At 31.8% G+C, this 15,916-nt stretch overlaps 2 protein-coding genes across 4 annotated transcripts; both read left to right on the top strand.

Moving 5' to 3' along the window:
* Positions 1-262: 262 nt before the first annotated feature.
* Positions 263-2,832, top strand: LOC109818222 (putative UDP-arabinopyranose mutase 1). Its single transcript, XM_020383653.3, has 4 exons — positions 263-900; positions 1,590-1,840; positions 1,960-2,128; positions 2,315-2,832. Exons 1-4 carry the CDS (start codon positions 595-597, stop codon positions 2,621-2,623), a joined length of 1,035 nt encoding a protein of 344 aa, XP_020239242.1. The 5' UTR covers positions 263-594; the 3' UTR covers positions 2,624-2,832.
* Positions 2,833-6,076: 3,244 nt separating this feature from the next.
* On the top strand, positions 6,077-9,930 carry LOC145958991 (uncharacterized). Of its 3 annotated transcripts, none has more exons than XR_014434591.1 (2): positions 6,077-7,166; positions 7,253-7,901. XR_014434591.1 is itself a non-coding variant. In XM_083076838.1 (2 exons), exons 1-2 carry the CDS (start codon positions 7,164-7,166, stop codon positions 9,232-9,234), a joined length of 462 nt encoding a protein of 153 aa, XP_082932964.1. In that variant the 5' UTR covers positions 6,154-7,163; the 3' UTR covers positions 9,235-9,930. The 3 variants fall into 3 exon arrangements, 1 of the variants encoding a protein (XP_082932964.1); XR_014434590.1 differs by having other exon boundaries at positions 7,240-7,901; XM_083076838.1 differs by lacking the exon at positions 7,253-7,901 and adding an exon at positions 8,776-9,930 and having other exon boundaries at positions 6,154-7,166.
* Positions 9,931-15,916: the final 5,986 nt, after the last annotated feature.

The following is a 15,916-nucleotide window of genomic DNA, read 5'->3' as shown; positions in this document are numbered from 1 at the left end:
ACGAGTTACTATATATAACATGTATAATAGTTAATGTCTTTAAGATATTATTAAATGTAATAAAAGGGATATAACATTTTTAATCTTTCATTTATTTCAATATTTAATTTTCATATTAAATTAAATTTCTTTTTAAAATAAATTATCATTTTGAAAAAATTATCAGTAATTAAAATTATTTTATCACCATATAATTTGTTATCAAACATATAAAATATAATTTATATTTTCAAAAATATATATATCTACAAATTTTAAATATAATATAATTAATATATGACAATATAAATTTTAGGTATATAAAATAAACATTTAATATTTACATTACACACATTAAAATACTAATAAAATAATTATAGTAATAATATTAAACTTATCATAATATACCTTACTAGTAAGTCAACATCCAAAATCTCCACTTTTTGACCTTTGTATTAATTTCTTAGACACATCCATCCGAGTCATAAGTGTTTCAAATATTATAAAAACCCCTTGAACCCCTTCTCCCACTCCAACACAAACAAATGCAACATTGTGTTGTCCCTGTAGTAGCATATTAGAATCTGTGAATCCAAGGTAGGAAAAGAAGGAACCATGTCATCAGGGATTTTGAAGGAGGAGGTGGACATAGTGATCCCAACGATAAGGAACCTGGACTTCTTGGAGAAGTGGAGGCCATTCTTTGAGGGATTTCATCTAATAATAGTGCAAGATGGTGACCCTTCCAAGGTCATCAAGGTTCCTCAAGGCTTTGACTATGACCTTTACAACCGCAACGACATCAACCGCATTCTAGGTCCCAAGGCCCATATCATTTCCTTCTTGGACGGTGCTTGTCGTTGCTTCGGCTTCTTGCTCTCCAAGAAGAAGTACATCTTCACCATCGATGATGACTGCTTTGTGAGTTTCACTCATCACATTAATTCACCTTTTCTTTAATCCTTTTGTCAAGAACTATTCATATTAATATTATGAGTTAATAACTTATACATTACTACCACTGGTAACTAATTATTTCTTTTAATTGTGTCATGTCACTATAAATACATTTACTTTTAAAAGTGACATGACACAATTAAAAGATATAATTGATTGTCTTACACTGGCAGTGTATAGATAATTAACTCTAATATTATTACTATAATAAATGTTATATATAATGATATATAAAAAATGTTATTATGAATATAATATATATAAATATATATATCTATTTGACATATAATTATGTATAATTTTCGTGTTAATTTTAAATAAAATTTAATAATAAATTTTGTGTATTATTGTATTATAATCTATATTCACATTTTTTAATAATATATTAACATATATTATATTTATTATGTAATTAAAAGTAATTTTTAATGATAATTTTTGTGTTACTATATCACAACCTTTTTAATAGTATATTTAACCTTTCGACATCATCTATTTTGTCTTTCATATTATTTTGAGCCTAATTGAGCCACATGATGATGTTATTGGTATTGGTTGATTTGTTTGTTATGTATATGATGTTAATATCATGTTTATGGAGTCCCAAGTGTAATATGATCAGATGTCCTTGATTATTTCCTTTCAATTTTAAGGTTGCCAAAGATCCATCTGGCAAAGAAATTAATGCCTTGCAACAACACATTGAGAACCTTCAGACTCCATCAACCCCATTTTTTTTCAACACCCTATATGACCCATATAGAGAAGGTGCAGATTTTGTTCGCGGATACCCATTTAGTTTGCGTGAAGGTGTCCCAACCGTTGTTTCTCATGGTCTCTGGCTCAATATTCCTGACTATGATGCCCCAACTCAACTTGTCAAGCCTTTAGAGAGAAACACTAGGTATGAATATGATATATATCCTTGGAATTTGTAACATGCTATAGTTGTTTAAGAGACATTTGTAATTTTAAGGTGATATGTTGTCTTTTGATGAGGTAGTGTCTTGTACATTTTCTCAGGTATGTAGATGCAGTTATGACTATACCAAAGGGAGCTCTATTTCCTATGTGTGCAATGAATTTGGCATTCAATCGGGAATTAATTGGCCCTGCAATGTACTTTGGACTAATGGGTGATGGTCAACCTATTGGACGTTATGATGATATGTGGGCTGGCTGGTGCATGAAGGTATTATGTTACAAACTTTGTTAAAATTCTGTTGACATTGTTTTTATCTTAAAAAAATCAAATCATTAGGTAGGGAAAGAGAAAAATGAATGTTTTATAATGACCGTAGAAAAAAAGACTAATAGAAATTGATGTGAGAAAAACATCGCACGTCTGCTCAATTGACCTTTTTTATTAATGATGTAGGTCATAAGTGATCATCTAGGATTGGGGGTGAAGACAGGTTTGCCTTACCTTTGGCACAACAAAGCTAGCAACCCATTTGTGAACCTTAAGAAGGAGTTCAAAGGACTTTTTTGGCAAGAGGAATTAATCCCATTTTTTCAATCTGTATCTCTTCCAAAAGATTGCACAACTGCTCAAAAATGCTACATTGAACTCTCCAAGCAAGTTAAGGCAAAATTTGGCAAGGTTGACGAGTATTTCAACAAGCTTGCAGATGCCATGGTCATATGGATTGAAGCTTGGGATGAACTAAACCCGTCTGGGGCATAATTTAATGCATTGCCCAGTGGTTCAACAAAGTAAAATATTGATCTTGATCTATCTAGAGATATGAATTACTGGGCATGGCAAAGTAGCATATCGTTATCTTTATTGTTTCTTTCTTTTCATGTAACAATAAAACTTGAGTGACTTCAATACAAATCAATAAACAAAAAGTTAAGATATTTATTAAATTAAGGGACATTTGAAATAGTTTATTTACAGTTTATTTGGATTTATTACATGACATAAGTGTAACCAATGAGGGATCCACGTTGACAATTGTGGGGGCAGTTGCCCCCACTAAGTTTAGTTCATTTTTTTTTATATTAAATATTAGTTATTTTATAAAATATATATTATTAATTATATTTTAATTATCTTATTATATTTAATATAATAAAATATATTGATATTTTATTTTATTATTTAATTACTTTCACTCTATGATAAAATTATCTTAATTTTTTATGAGAAAAAAATTTACTTATTCTAAAAATAAATCTTGATAGATACTCTTTTCAATAACTAATATTCTATATCAAATTTTTAAATATTTAACTATTAAATTAAAAACTTTTAATATATAGATCATGTTTATAATTTTTTTTAAAAATTAAAAATTATATGATACTTTATTAGATAGATCCAAAATAAAATATAAAATATTTTTTTATGATTATTTATTAATTTAAATTAATGAAACGGGGTATTAAATAATTTTTAATTTTTTATAAATTTTATAAATTTGATCTATACATTAAAGACTTTTAATTGAACGGTTAAATATTTGATGTAAGACATGAATTATTGACTGGAGTAAGTTTATCGAAATTTACTCTTGAAATAAGTAGATTCATTCTTGTTTTTTATTATTATAATAAAATATATTTTTTGACTAAAAAATTTATTACTTCTTTACTCGTTAAAGGTGTCATAAAATTTAGTTTACTAATGTATGTTATTTATCAATTTTTATTTTATTTTTTGACCATTTGATCATGTATATGCATATTGTATGTTGGTAGGAGATGATCCATATTAAGAGGAATGCGAGTAATTGTTACACAGTTTTTTTTTTAACTTAAACATATTTAAATATAGACATTCATTCTTATAAAAAAAAATAGACATTGCACTCATAAAATATTTTTGTTTTAAATGAGTGCAGAAAATTAGAAAACTAAAAGAAAATAAATTAATAATGTTTATTTTTATCCTATTAATTTTTAATATTTTGTTTCTCTAATATTAAATAAGTCAAAAAAAATTATAAAATAACACTTAAATATAATCTAAGACAGAAAGAGAAAAACAAAAAATTATCACTCTATTTATAAGACAATTATAATTTATTAAAATAAGGTATTTTAATTTTTTATCATAAAATATATTTTTCAAAAAATTATTAATTTTTTTAGTAAAAATAATATAGAACATTTTATTATCTTATAATTTAATATTGGATTTCTTTTGATTATAAAACATAGTAAATAAAATCTAAAATCTGTATCAGTTTTTTTGATAAAAATATTTAATTAATTTTAATATATAATAAATTTAATATCAAAATATTTATCTAGATTTGAGTTATAATTATTATAATCTTTCTGATTTAATATTAAATATCTTTTGATTATAAAATATAATAAATAAAATCTAAAATCTGTAACAATATCTTTATACAAATATTTAATAAATATTTATTATAATTTTAATTATGATTTTTATGATCTTTTGATTTAATACTGGATTTCTTTTGATTATAATATTTTAATGTGTTTTATTTGAAATACCAGTTAAAATATTTTATTATCTTTTTATTTTAATTTATTATAAAATAACTAGAATATTTAATTTAGTATTATTAAAAAATAACTATTATAAGATTTAATTTCATTATTTATTATAATACTTTTAGCCATTTTATTGATAAAAAAATATTTTTAATTAAAATATATTTAAAAATTTTAGTTAATTTATTATCATTCACTTACTTTAATAAAAAGTGATAAAATATAATTTATTTTCAATTAATTTAATAAAATAAAAACTTTAAAATATGTATTTAAAATCTATTACAATTTCTTAAATACAAATATTTGATTAATTTTAGTATATATTAAATTTAATATTAGAAAATTTATTATGATTTTAGTTATATGTAATTTAATATTAGATTTTTTATTATTATAAAATATAGTAAATAAAATCTAAAATCTGTATCAGTTTCTCTGATAAAAAATATTTAATTAGGTTTAATATATAATAAATTTAATATCAAATTATTTATTATGATTTGAGATATAATTATTATAATCTTTTGAATTAATATTAGATATCTTTTGATTATAAAACATAATAAATAAAATTTAAAATCTATAGCATTTCTTTGATACAAATATTTAATATTAGAATATTTATTATAATTTTAGTTATGATTTTTATACTCTTTTGATTTAATACTGAATTTTTTTAATTATAATATTTTAATGTATTTAATATTTTTCATTTCTTTTGATTTGAATTATAATTTTTATAATCTTTTGATTTATTATGATTTAATTTTCATAATCTAACAACTTAACGTTTAAAAATAATGTTTATTTTTAAGATAAATATTATTTAATTATTTATAAACTTTATTTATTAACATAATTATTTAATTATATTAATAGGATGTAAAACTAATTAAAAATTTGATAATAAATTAATATGATTATCCTATTCGAATGAAATTTAAAATAATTCCTTTATTTTAATCTAATTCAATAATAACATGTTTGATTCAAATAAAATTTTAAAATAAATGTTTATTTATTTATTTATTTTAAATAAACTAAGCACAAATTAAAATTTAAAAAAATGCTTATAAAGAATTAATTTTTTTTACTTTTATAATTTAGTTTTCTGAAACCTTCCTCCTTCTCAGTGATACGAGTGACTCTGCCTAGCAGAGCCCTTCTTCTCCGTTTCTCCCTTAATTTCTTTTCTGTTCCAACGCCGGCCACTACGCTTCCTTCTCCGTTAAATCGTTCCAACACTCTCTCGCCGGCGGTGAGTTGTTAACAAAATCAAAATAGTGGTCATCTCGCTATTTGCTACACTGCTATAGCATTGTTTGGGGTATTAACTAGGATGCCTTTCTCTTTGGGTATTGCAGGTAACAAGAGCATTTGAGGGTCCAGAAAAATCTGCAGAGGTAAAGCAAACCAATCTTCTTCTTTTTTATTTTTTTAAATCTTTTATTTTATTTATTTTTTATTTGTGTGTGTGTGTTGTTGTCAACATTCCTTTTGATTTGTGAATGGCTGCTGTCTTAATGAATTAACTCTAGTCATAGATATTCATCAGGAAAGTATAAGGAAAACTGAACTTTGTTGTTTGAGCATGTGTGACTGTGTGTGTGTACTGGTTATACAGTTGGAAAAAAATTCTTAAGAGGGCATTTAACGTATGATTTTCGGACATGAAAAAAAATTTCTTCACAAAACGCACTCTTTGTGTATGTATGATCACAAGCACCATAGTCCAAAATCCAGGATCCAATAGGCAAAGTTTGAGAAAAGAAGCTAAGGAATTACCATACGAATTCACTAAGTCTGAGGTAAATATATAGAATGGACGACCTTTAGTTGAAGATTCTCCTTAAATGTTGTGATTTTTTTTAGAGTATTCATCCTTTTTCCAAAATCCCACACTTGGGATCAAGAGTTGTTTGGTGTTGTGACTCGTGACGGAAAATGCAAGCACCTTGGTAAGGTAGGGGAATAAGTGGGCTCCTGGAGGATAGAGCCTGACTTGGGTTGGTTCCAATTGGGTTACAAATACAATCCTGTTGGCTGTGCAGACATCTATATATACTTTTTTAAGTTGATTAATCAATACCCTCTGTTTGTTTCATGGTGAAGTAGCATCCTGGCAATTTGCTTCTCTTCATGTTCTTGGGTATTTGTACATTTTGTCCAATTTTGAGAAGAGTAAATTGGGCTTCTGAATTTTTATTTTTGTTCACATTATGTAGTGTTATGTGTCTATGCCAAAAATGAAGTATATTTCTGTTACATATTCAAAACAGGCGAGGTTCGCTAAATTCAGGAATAAGGACAGAAAATGTTATATATTAAAGTAGACCTCTAGAGATTATGCAATGTGTATTTAATAAGGAAACATACTGTATTTAATCTCGTTAGGTCATTCCAAATCTGCAAAAATTTGTGCTTAACCTTTCAAGTCTTATGTACTGCCCAACTGTTTATGAAACTTGTTTCAAACACTAGTTCAATGACAGTCCATGAACCAGAATGAATGTGGATATAATAAAGAAGGTTAATCATATAATGGGATGGAAGAGAGACTTTTATATTTTGCCTAGGGTATCTTGTATTGTAGCAGGATTAAGGTTAAGTTTATAGGACCCACACCGAGAGTGAGAGATTCACTTATTTATATACTTTTTTTACAGGGGAGCATCTATGGCCTCGTTCTTATGGACTGACTAATGGTCCATCTTTGACTGATTTACACAACATTCGCCCTGCTGATGTAAATGGTAAGAAAAACAACTGCTCGACATTTTACTAGTCAAGTTTGCAATTTTAGTTCATGTTACAAGTATCTCTCAGTCAATTCATCAAGGGGGAACAAGTACTATGGTGAATGTGTTACTAGCTCAACCAAATGTTTGAGGCCAGCTAACAAAGAAGCTGCTTTGTCATTTGTTTTTGTTTTTAATTATAATTTTCAAAGCCTTATAACTGATTGGTAATCATGCTTGAAATTTGATGGATATCTCATATCTGGCTTAGTAGTTCTGTCATATGTTAATTTATAATTTGGGTTCTCCTGCCCACTGTTTAGTTGGGAGATTTTTAATGATTTTCAAGTCAAGTGATTTCTTTGAGAGGCAAAGTATGAAGTTCTTAAAGGTTATTTGAAATTATCATGAGTTATTTTATGAATTTAAAGTTTAGGACAGGTGTAATGTAATTAGTCAAGATTGTGGTTATGACTTATGAGTATGAGTATGGTTATGTGTCCAAATTTTAGGATTTAGCCATTAAGGATTGTTGTTATAATTATGTCACCTGAGTGTCAAATTTGCTTAAATCTGGCTAAGCGCGACAGTTATATATTGTTGAAATATTGCAGTACTTCCAAAAATAATTGGACTTATTAAAATCTTATTTTGTGTTCTCATTGTTTGAAAACTCTTAACCCATCTTAAAATACAGAACTATCATTCTCTTATTCTATTATTTTATTGTTCCTGCTTGAAATTAATTTGGGGTGTTGTGCTTGGTGACTATATTATACTCTTATGCTTGATCCAATTGGCACTGCTTTCAGGTTTTAACATGTTGGGTTAAGAAACCAGAAAAACAGTTCCAAAGCCTTGAAAAATGCATATATTTGCATATAAACTTTTCTTCTTTTACATATTTTAATTTTAGTTAAGACATGCTTCAACAAGAACTGAAGGATCTACATGTTTACAATATTTATAACAGTCTACAAAACATGAAATGCTCAGGAGCAAGAAAACCAAAATGTTTCATGGAAATTAAGAAATATAAGTTGAAAAAGACAAGAACAAATATGAGAAACAATCTATACGATAATGCATATCTAATTAAAAATGTAAATTTGCTGTTATTAGCTGCATATGATTACTTTCGGGCAAATGCACCGGCTTGGCATGGATCTTGAAATATTTGTGATTACAGAGTATGGCATGAATCTCATTGGGACGAAGCCATCTGCTTTTTGCTTCCTCCATAGTATTACTAACATCCAAATCTGGGCCACATATAAGAAATTACTTTAGAAAAACAAATCTACAGTGGTGATTAATATGAATTGAAATTTGCCATTGACCACACAATTGGTAGCAGTGACAGTGATAATATCTGCAGTTGGAAGCAAACAGCAAAAGAAACACATAGCAAATATGTATTTTGTCAGATTCCTTTAAAGACCATTATTTGCTTTAAGGATATATATTGTGTGATTGGTTAATCCTGTAGAAAATATCATGACGTTGACTAGGATGAATTATTTGCTGAATTATTTGCTGTAAAATAACAATTATTTGCTGAATTAAAATCAAAGAATATATTGTCTTAAAATTTTTGTTGAAATAATATTTTTTATTTTTTTAGGAGAAATATAACGAGCGTCTAATTGAAGTCAAGCAACAAGCTACACAGGATGACACAGAGGGCTCTGCTTCTACTTGTATTAGTGATAATGAAGTTTATTTGCAGGTGGTTAAAAAGAATCCGAAGGGGAACTTGTATGGGCTTGCTGGATTGACCGATGATTTCATTCGCTCAACACTTCCACAATCTTCTAAGTCACAGCCATCACCAGTCACTGCAGGGGTGATTGAAGAAATGCAAAATAGGATAACTAAATTAAATGCTGAGCTTGCTGCAAAGGAAGCAAAGGAAAAAGCATTGGAAGAGCATATACGACAGCATGATGAGCAGATGCAGTATATACTACGTCATCTCAACATTGACCCTTTAAGGCCAACCCCTCCTGCACTGAGTACTACCCCAGATGATCCTGACCATGCTGTTGATGATGCTCCTGATGACATAGCAGAAGACCCTTAATTAAGCTTCTTTATTTTACTTGTTTCAGGATATTTTATTGTATTTCACTATTACTTTGTTGAAGTTTAAACGTTTTATGTTATTATTGTGTTTTTAGCATACTATATTGACATACTTATATTTTATTTAGTTTTCACTATAATATAAACTTTCATCGATAAGATTATGTCTTTTAATATGTTCTAGTTTATTATTATAAATTGTGTAATAAATATATTGTTAATTTCATATTCGTTAACAGGTATAAATTAATAATTAAAAAAGAATTTAAAAATACTGATATATTTTAGCGACCGAAATAGCGACTAAAATAATTTGTAGCTAATTCAAGCTATTAGCGACCGAAATAGCGACTGATTCTATTTGTAGCTATATCAGTGTTTTAGCGACCGAAATAGCGACCAATTCTATCCGTAGCTATATCAGTTTTTTAGCGACCGAAATAGCGACCGATTTTATCCGTAGCTATATCAGTTTTTTAGCGACCGAAATAGTGACCGATTTTATCCTTAGCTACATCAGTTTTTTAGCGACTGAAATAGCGACTGATTTTATCCGTAGCTACATCAATTATTTAGCGACCGAATTAGCGACTGATTCATAAAATGTTTTTATTAAATAAATACAAAAAATAGCGACGGAAATTGCTACAAAAAAATTCGGTCGCAAAATTGGTCTCCAGAAGTTAGGAGACCAAAATTTTAGCGACGGATTTGTATTGTCTAGCGACTGATTTTTTGGTCGCTAAATTGCGACGGAAAAAATTTCGGTCGCTATTTGAAATAGCGACCAGGGTTTTAGCGACGGAATTTTTCGGTCGCTATTTCGGTCGCTGAATGAAATAGCGACTGAATTTACCTAAATAGCGACCGATTTTGGTGGTAGCTAAAACTTGATTTTTTTGTAGTGTGATTTGAGGTTTTTGATTTTCATGAATGAATTTGAGTGATTTGGTGCCATGTACTTGTAATGAACATGTTATAAAACTATTTTACTAATTTGATTGAGAAAAGGAACTTTGGGATGGATTTTATAGGTCTTGGAGAACCAAAATTGCAAGGTTCACAATTTTACAAGGTACAGAATTCTCGATAGTGCCAGGTGCATATTCATGGCACCAGGCACGACGAACACAATTTTTTGCATTGGGTATGTAGAGAGACATGCGAAGCTCAGCAATGCCACCAAAGAGGTCTTTGACTTCTCTATGTTAGGCTATGTGTATCTCATTTAGTGTCATTTTGACATTTTTTTCAAAATGAGATGACGTCGAGCATGATATGCATCATGCTAGGTGAATTTATTCCCAAGGAGTCATTAACTTCTCAATGTTAGGCATGGAAGTAACCATGCCAGGCACGATTGAGACATAGAGGTCATTGACCTTTCCATGCTGAATAGGGGCATAACCATATTGGGCATGAAAGCGAAAGAGAGGTCCCTAACCTCTTCACACTAGGCGCAAATATATCTTTATCAAATGTCATTTCATTAGTGGAATATACTTAGTTTGGAGGATAATGAATACTAGAGGAGCATATGAGAACTAATAATACTTTAGGATAAAAAAAGGAAACAAGAGAGTGCTTAAGGGAAGAATAATGGGGAGAAAGTGAAGAACCATATATACAATTGAGTACAAATATAAAGGAAACATGTATGATGGAAAAAGACGGTAAGTGTATTTCGTAACTCGAAAAATTCCGATCTTACGACTAATGGTTGGGACTACCGTTTTAAAAGATCTCATTAATCAAGGAATGCCTATGGACCAGACTAATCCCTAATTAATGGTTTTTAAAAATAGGATCATGATGGAAGCTTCTAGTGGAAGGGATTGAAGTTCTTCAACTAGCTCCATCTTTATTGTCCAATCTTCTCTTGAGGTTCAAGTTCTTCACGGAATCAAGATTCAAACTCCAAGAGTTTGAGGAAGCAACACCATTGGCGTGGCAATCTTCTTGAAGAAGAAGAAGAGTGAGGAACCAAGGAACAAAGGAAGGACTCTTGAGTAGAGAGAATTTTTTGAAAATTCTAATCTCATATATGTCAAAAGTGATTACAAAGCCAAGAGAAAGACTTATATAATGGAGGGAAACTTGTGGTGCAAGCTAGAGTAACTATGGTTCAAGAGAACCATGGTTAGCCAAGCTTGACCGGCCTAGTTTAGGAGGCTTCTGGAGCAATCTTCTAACTTAGAAGCTTGGGAAGCAAGCTAAGTTAGAAGCTTGTAGCACAAGCTTCCCAAGTGTGTAGGGAAGCTTGGTAATTTTGGCCAAGAAGAAGTTCTAGGCAGCCAAGGCTAGTTTTGAACATGTAATCCAACCCAAAAATCTTGGAATTGGTTTAGTTAGGTTCACCAAATGATTGTGAGACCTAGCTAAATCAATTCCTTGGAAAAAAAAATGGAGGAAAACAAGCCCAATGTGTAAAATTTAGCCTAGGCCCACTTCTGACCCAATTATTAGTTGCACCTACACACCTTACTATTTGTCACCCCACTTCTACTACTGAAAATATAAAAATGAATGACCCTTAATACAAGGTCAAATGGAGCAAAAGTCTGCAAGTAACATACCCTAAATACTCAAAGGAATATCTTATAATAGAAGAAAGAAAATGTCTCACAAATACAAAGACAAAATGGACCTATACAAAGAACTACTATATACAAATGAGTTAGACCATCTCTTCAACATGTAATAGCCCACATGAAGAGTAGCTTGGGCTTAGAAAGCCAACTAACCTCCAAGCTAGTCAATCCTTCATGTATGCTCCTAGCCACAGCTCGAGTAATTGAGCCATTGGCCCATGGTCTATCAATTCATGGAGTCGCCACCAATGTTTTACTCAAAACATTGGAAAAAGAAAAGATTTTTAAAAATCCAATTGTCACCTTAATAACCAAGATTGGGTTTGGGGGTCGATTACGTGTAGAAAAGGTATTAAACACCCTACAACGCCCTAAATTGGTACCCTATGAAGAAATTAGCATAATAATGAATAAAAAAAGTATCAAATCCCTTTTCTTGATGGTTATTTACATACATGAAATCTAAATTACACGAATTATCCTAAGATGTCTACATGGTTATTCCTTTTATTTGGAGTAATACTTATCAAAATGAGGAAGTAAAGGAAAGAGAAAAGTATTGATTGAAATACCTCTTGGCCGAGCTTTATTAATTCTTCAAGTTTGGGGACTTTTAGGTGCTTTTTGGCTACCTTTCACACTACAGACTACCTCACAAATTTCAAGAAATACAATAAGAAAAGGAGATAGAGAATTTTCGAATTGACTAAGGCTTCTTAGATGAATTTTTTGGTCCCCTGAATAGTGCCTAAGCAGCTATTTATAGACGTCACAACTAATTAGAACGCTCCATTCTAGTTTTGAAACGGCCTGTTTTGGGCTAATCTGTTAAGAGTAAAATTTGAATCTAGAACGGACCGTTATGAAAATAGAATGACCCATTCTTGATTTGAACTTTACTAATAACAACCTGTGTTGGAATGGCTTGTTCTAGACTGGGAACGGCCCGTTCCAAACTAGGGTTTCTAGAACTTTTGAGGAGGTTGGACCAGCCCGTTCTAGGCTCCTAATTCACCCTTATTGGGTTTTGGGCCTCTTGACGTCTTGTTGTGTCGTCTCTAGGCTTTTGAGAACTCTTTTTCTTCATGCTAGAAGTCGATTCCTTTATTTGCGAGTTTGAATGAAATTAGGTGTCTATAGATGCCCCTCTTTACTTGTCCTTTGGGATAGCTAGGTGTTTGATTTTCCAAAGGCAAGTAAAAATGTAGACATTTCATCCAGGTCTTCTCTCTATCTCTTCATGCTGGTGCTTCATGTTGTTTGCTTTGAATAGATGGGTTTACGTGTATCCTTGCCTTTTGGAGTAGCTGAGTGTTGGATTGCGTACTTTCTTGGGTAATAAGGGTGGCAAACTGTACACCTAATATTTTGTCTTCGAGTAGATGCTCCATGCCATTTGCTCTAGTTGCTTTTCTTGTGATGGTGAGGTGAAAATCTGGATCTTCACTTTTGTTTTGACAATAGATGCCTCCATGTTGTTTCCTTTGGGTAGATGGTGTTTACCTGTATCCTTGTCTCTTAGAGCAACTGAGTGTTGGGTTATATGCTTTATTGGGTGTCAAGGGTGGTAAACTATGCCATCTAAGCTTCGGGCTCCTTATGAATGCTTTCTATCATCTCATCTATTGCTTCATCCGAATCTTCTCCTTTTTGCTTTAATAGTGTAGATATCTATAGACACTCAATTTCGTCCGGGAGGCACACAAACAAAGAAATGGACCTCCATTACGAAGGGAAGGGGCTTCCGAAGTAGGCAAACAACAAGACAAGACATTAGAAGGCCTAAAGGCCAAATAAGGTGGTTTCAGTAGCCCGAAACGGGCCGTTCCAAAATCGGAACGGGCCGTTCCAAAAACTCAGAACGGGCCGTTCCACAATCGGAACGGGCCGTTCTGAACCCCGGAACAGGCCGTTCCAATATAAGAACGGGTCGTTCCAACGTAACTGAAATCAACTAAATATTTTGGGTGAAACGGGCCGTTCCAATTCCAGAACGGGCCGTTCTAAACAAGGCAAATATGGAACGGGCCGTTCTGGAAAAGGAAAATTTGTGTTACTTTCTACTCTGGAACGGGCCGTTCCGTTTTCAGAACGGGCCGTTCCAGTGTACGAAATTTACACATAATAATTGGGTCAGAACGGGCCGTTCTGAAACCGCAACAGGCCGTTCTAGCCCACTGCTGATCCCTATAAATTGAAGTCTTGGGCATAGTTCTCGTGGCGGCCAGAGAAATTTTGAATAAGACTCCTTTGAGCACGAAAATTCTCTATTTCTCTCCCTTCTATTATATTTTTTGAGATTTGTGTCGCATCTCTATATTCTCTCTCCCCCCTATTGTATTTCTTGAGATTTGTGAGACATACTGTAGTGTGAAAGGTCGCCACAAAGCACCTTTTTCATATTTGAAGATTCAATAAAGCTTGTTCAAGAGGTATTTCAGCTAATCTTCTTCTCTTCCTTTTATTTCTTATCTTTATCTCTTTTTTTGTTATAATAAACGTCATAATGTAGATATTTTAGGGTTAATCGCTTAATTTATATTTTAAGCATGATTTATATTTTAAGCATGTAAATAAAATATTAATAAAGGGGATTCAATATTTAATTTATTAATTCTTATAATGTTAACTTCATCATAGGGTACCAATTGAGGGCGCTGTAGGGGTGCTTAATACCTTCCCTACACGTAACCGACCGCCGAACCCAATTCTGGTTATCAAGGCCATAGTTGGATCTTTAAAAAACCTTTTCTTTTTCCAATGTTTTGAGTAAAATATTGGTGGCGACTCCATGAACCTATTTTCAAAAACCATTAATTAAGGATTAGTCTGGTGTCCGGGCATCCCTTAATTAATGAGACTTTTAAAAGGATGTCTAAACCATACGTCGCGAGATCGGAAATTTTCGGGTTGCGACAATATCTCAACATCATTTTCTTCAAGTGGATGGTGTTTACCTATATCCTTGCCCCCTTGGAGCAATTGAGTGTTGAGTTGTATGCTCTGTCGGGTGTCAAGGGTGGTAAACTACCCCATCTAGGCTTCTAGTTTGGTGTAGATGCTTCTTGCTGCTTCTGTTTGTCTTATGGTAGTATGATCTTTATTTGTAACTCGCTGAAGAGGGAGTATATTATAAGCTCAGCCTCTTTAGGCTGGACTGATTTTTATGGCTTTAGCCGAGCCAATTTGAGTCGTGTGTTGGTTTTGAGGATCCAATGAACCTTTTCCGAGTCATATACTGGTTTTGACAATCCAGTGAACCTTTTTCGAGTTGCATACTGGTTTTGAGGGCCCATCAACCTTTTCTGATTCGTGTACTAGTTTTGAGGGTCTAGCAACCTTTTTCAAGTCGTGTACTAGTTTTGAGGGTCCAACAACCTTTTCCGAGTCATGTACTAGTTTTGAGGGTTCAGCAACCTCTTTCGAGTCATGTATTGGTTTTGAGGGTCTAGCAACCCTTTTCGAGTCGTGTACTAGTTTTGAGGGTCCAACAACCTTTTTCGAGTCGTGTACTGGTTTTGAGGGTCGAGCAACCTTTTTTGAGTCGTGTACTGGTTTTGAGGGTTCAATAACCTTTTTTTTTCTCTTGATGATGAGTATTGTTGTGCTCTCCAAGTCGCCTGTTGTGATTTCTATGATCTAATTTCCTTTTTTCTTTGGCGAGGATGTCTAATGAAGACGAGGATTACTTATAGGTAGTGCCCTTGTGCTTATGGGCGAGGGGTCATTTTTCTTAAGAGATGATGTGATGAGTATTCTTTGTAGCCTCTCCAGGCTGGGGGTTGATGCTTGAACTTGATTGCTTGCATGTGTTTTGTCGAAAATGCCCCTACATCGATGGACGGAGGAGTTTTCTAAAGGATCGTGGCTTGTGATTCTATATTTTCTTCAATTGAAGAGTTTATTGGTGGAGTGCTTTGTGTTTGATGAATTTTGCCCTTGAGATATCGGGCAAAGGATACTTGGTGTGCACTTGTTTTGGATTCTTGCTTGGCTCCCAACTGGTTCTTCTCAAGGAGAGAGTGATGTCTATGTTTTTGAAGGAGGTACAACGACTCTGCCCCCTTATTTGGATCTCTGATATCCAGT

Source organism: Cajanus cajan, chromosome 6 (assembly GCF_000230855.2).
Source record: "Cajanus cajan strain Asha chromosome 6, NIPB_CcT2T_4, whole genome shotgun sequence".
NCBI lineage: Eukaryota > Viridiplantae > Streptophyta > Magnoliopsida > Fabales > Fabaceae > Cajanus > Cajanus cajan.
The sequence above is the reverse complement of the archived record's forward strand: the minus strand, read 5'-3'. Positions and strand labels throughout refer to the sequence as shown.

Excerpts from the sequence above, each read along its gene's own strand:
- LOC109818222 (XM_020383653.3), top strand. The coding sequence starts at position 595 with ATGTCATCAGGGATTTTGAAGGAGGAGGTGGACATAGTGATCCCAACG. Across the intron at positions 901-1,589 it reads CCATCGATGATGACTGCTTT|GTTGCCAAAGATCCATCTGG; the intron begins GTGAGTTTCACT and ends TTCAATTTTAAG. Across the intron at positions 1,841-1,959 it reads CCTTTAGAGAGAAACACTAG|GTATGTAGATGCAGTTATGA; the intron begins GTATGAATATGA and ends ACATTTTCTCAG.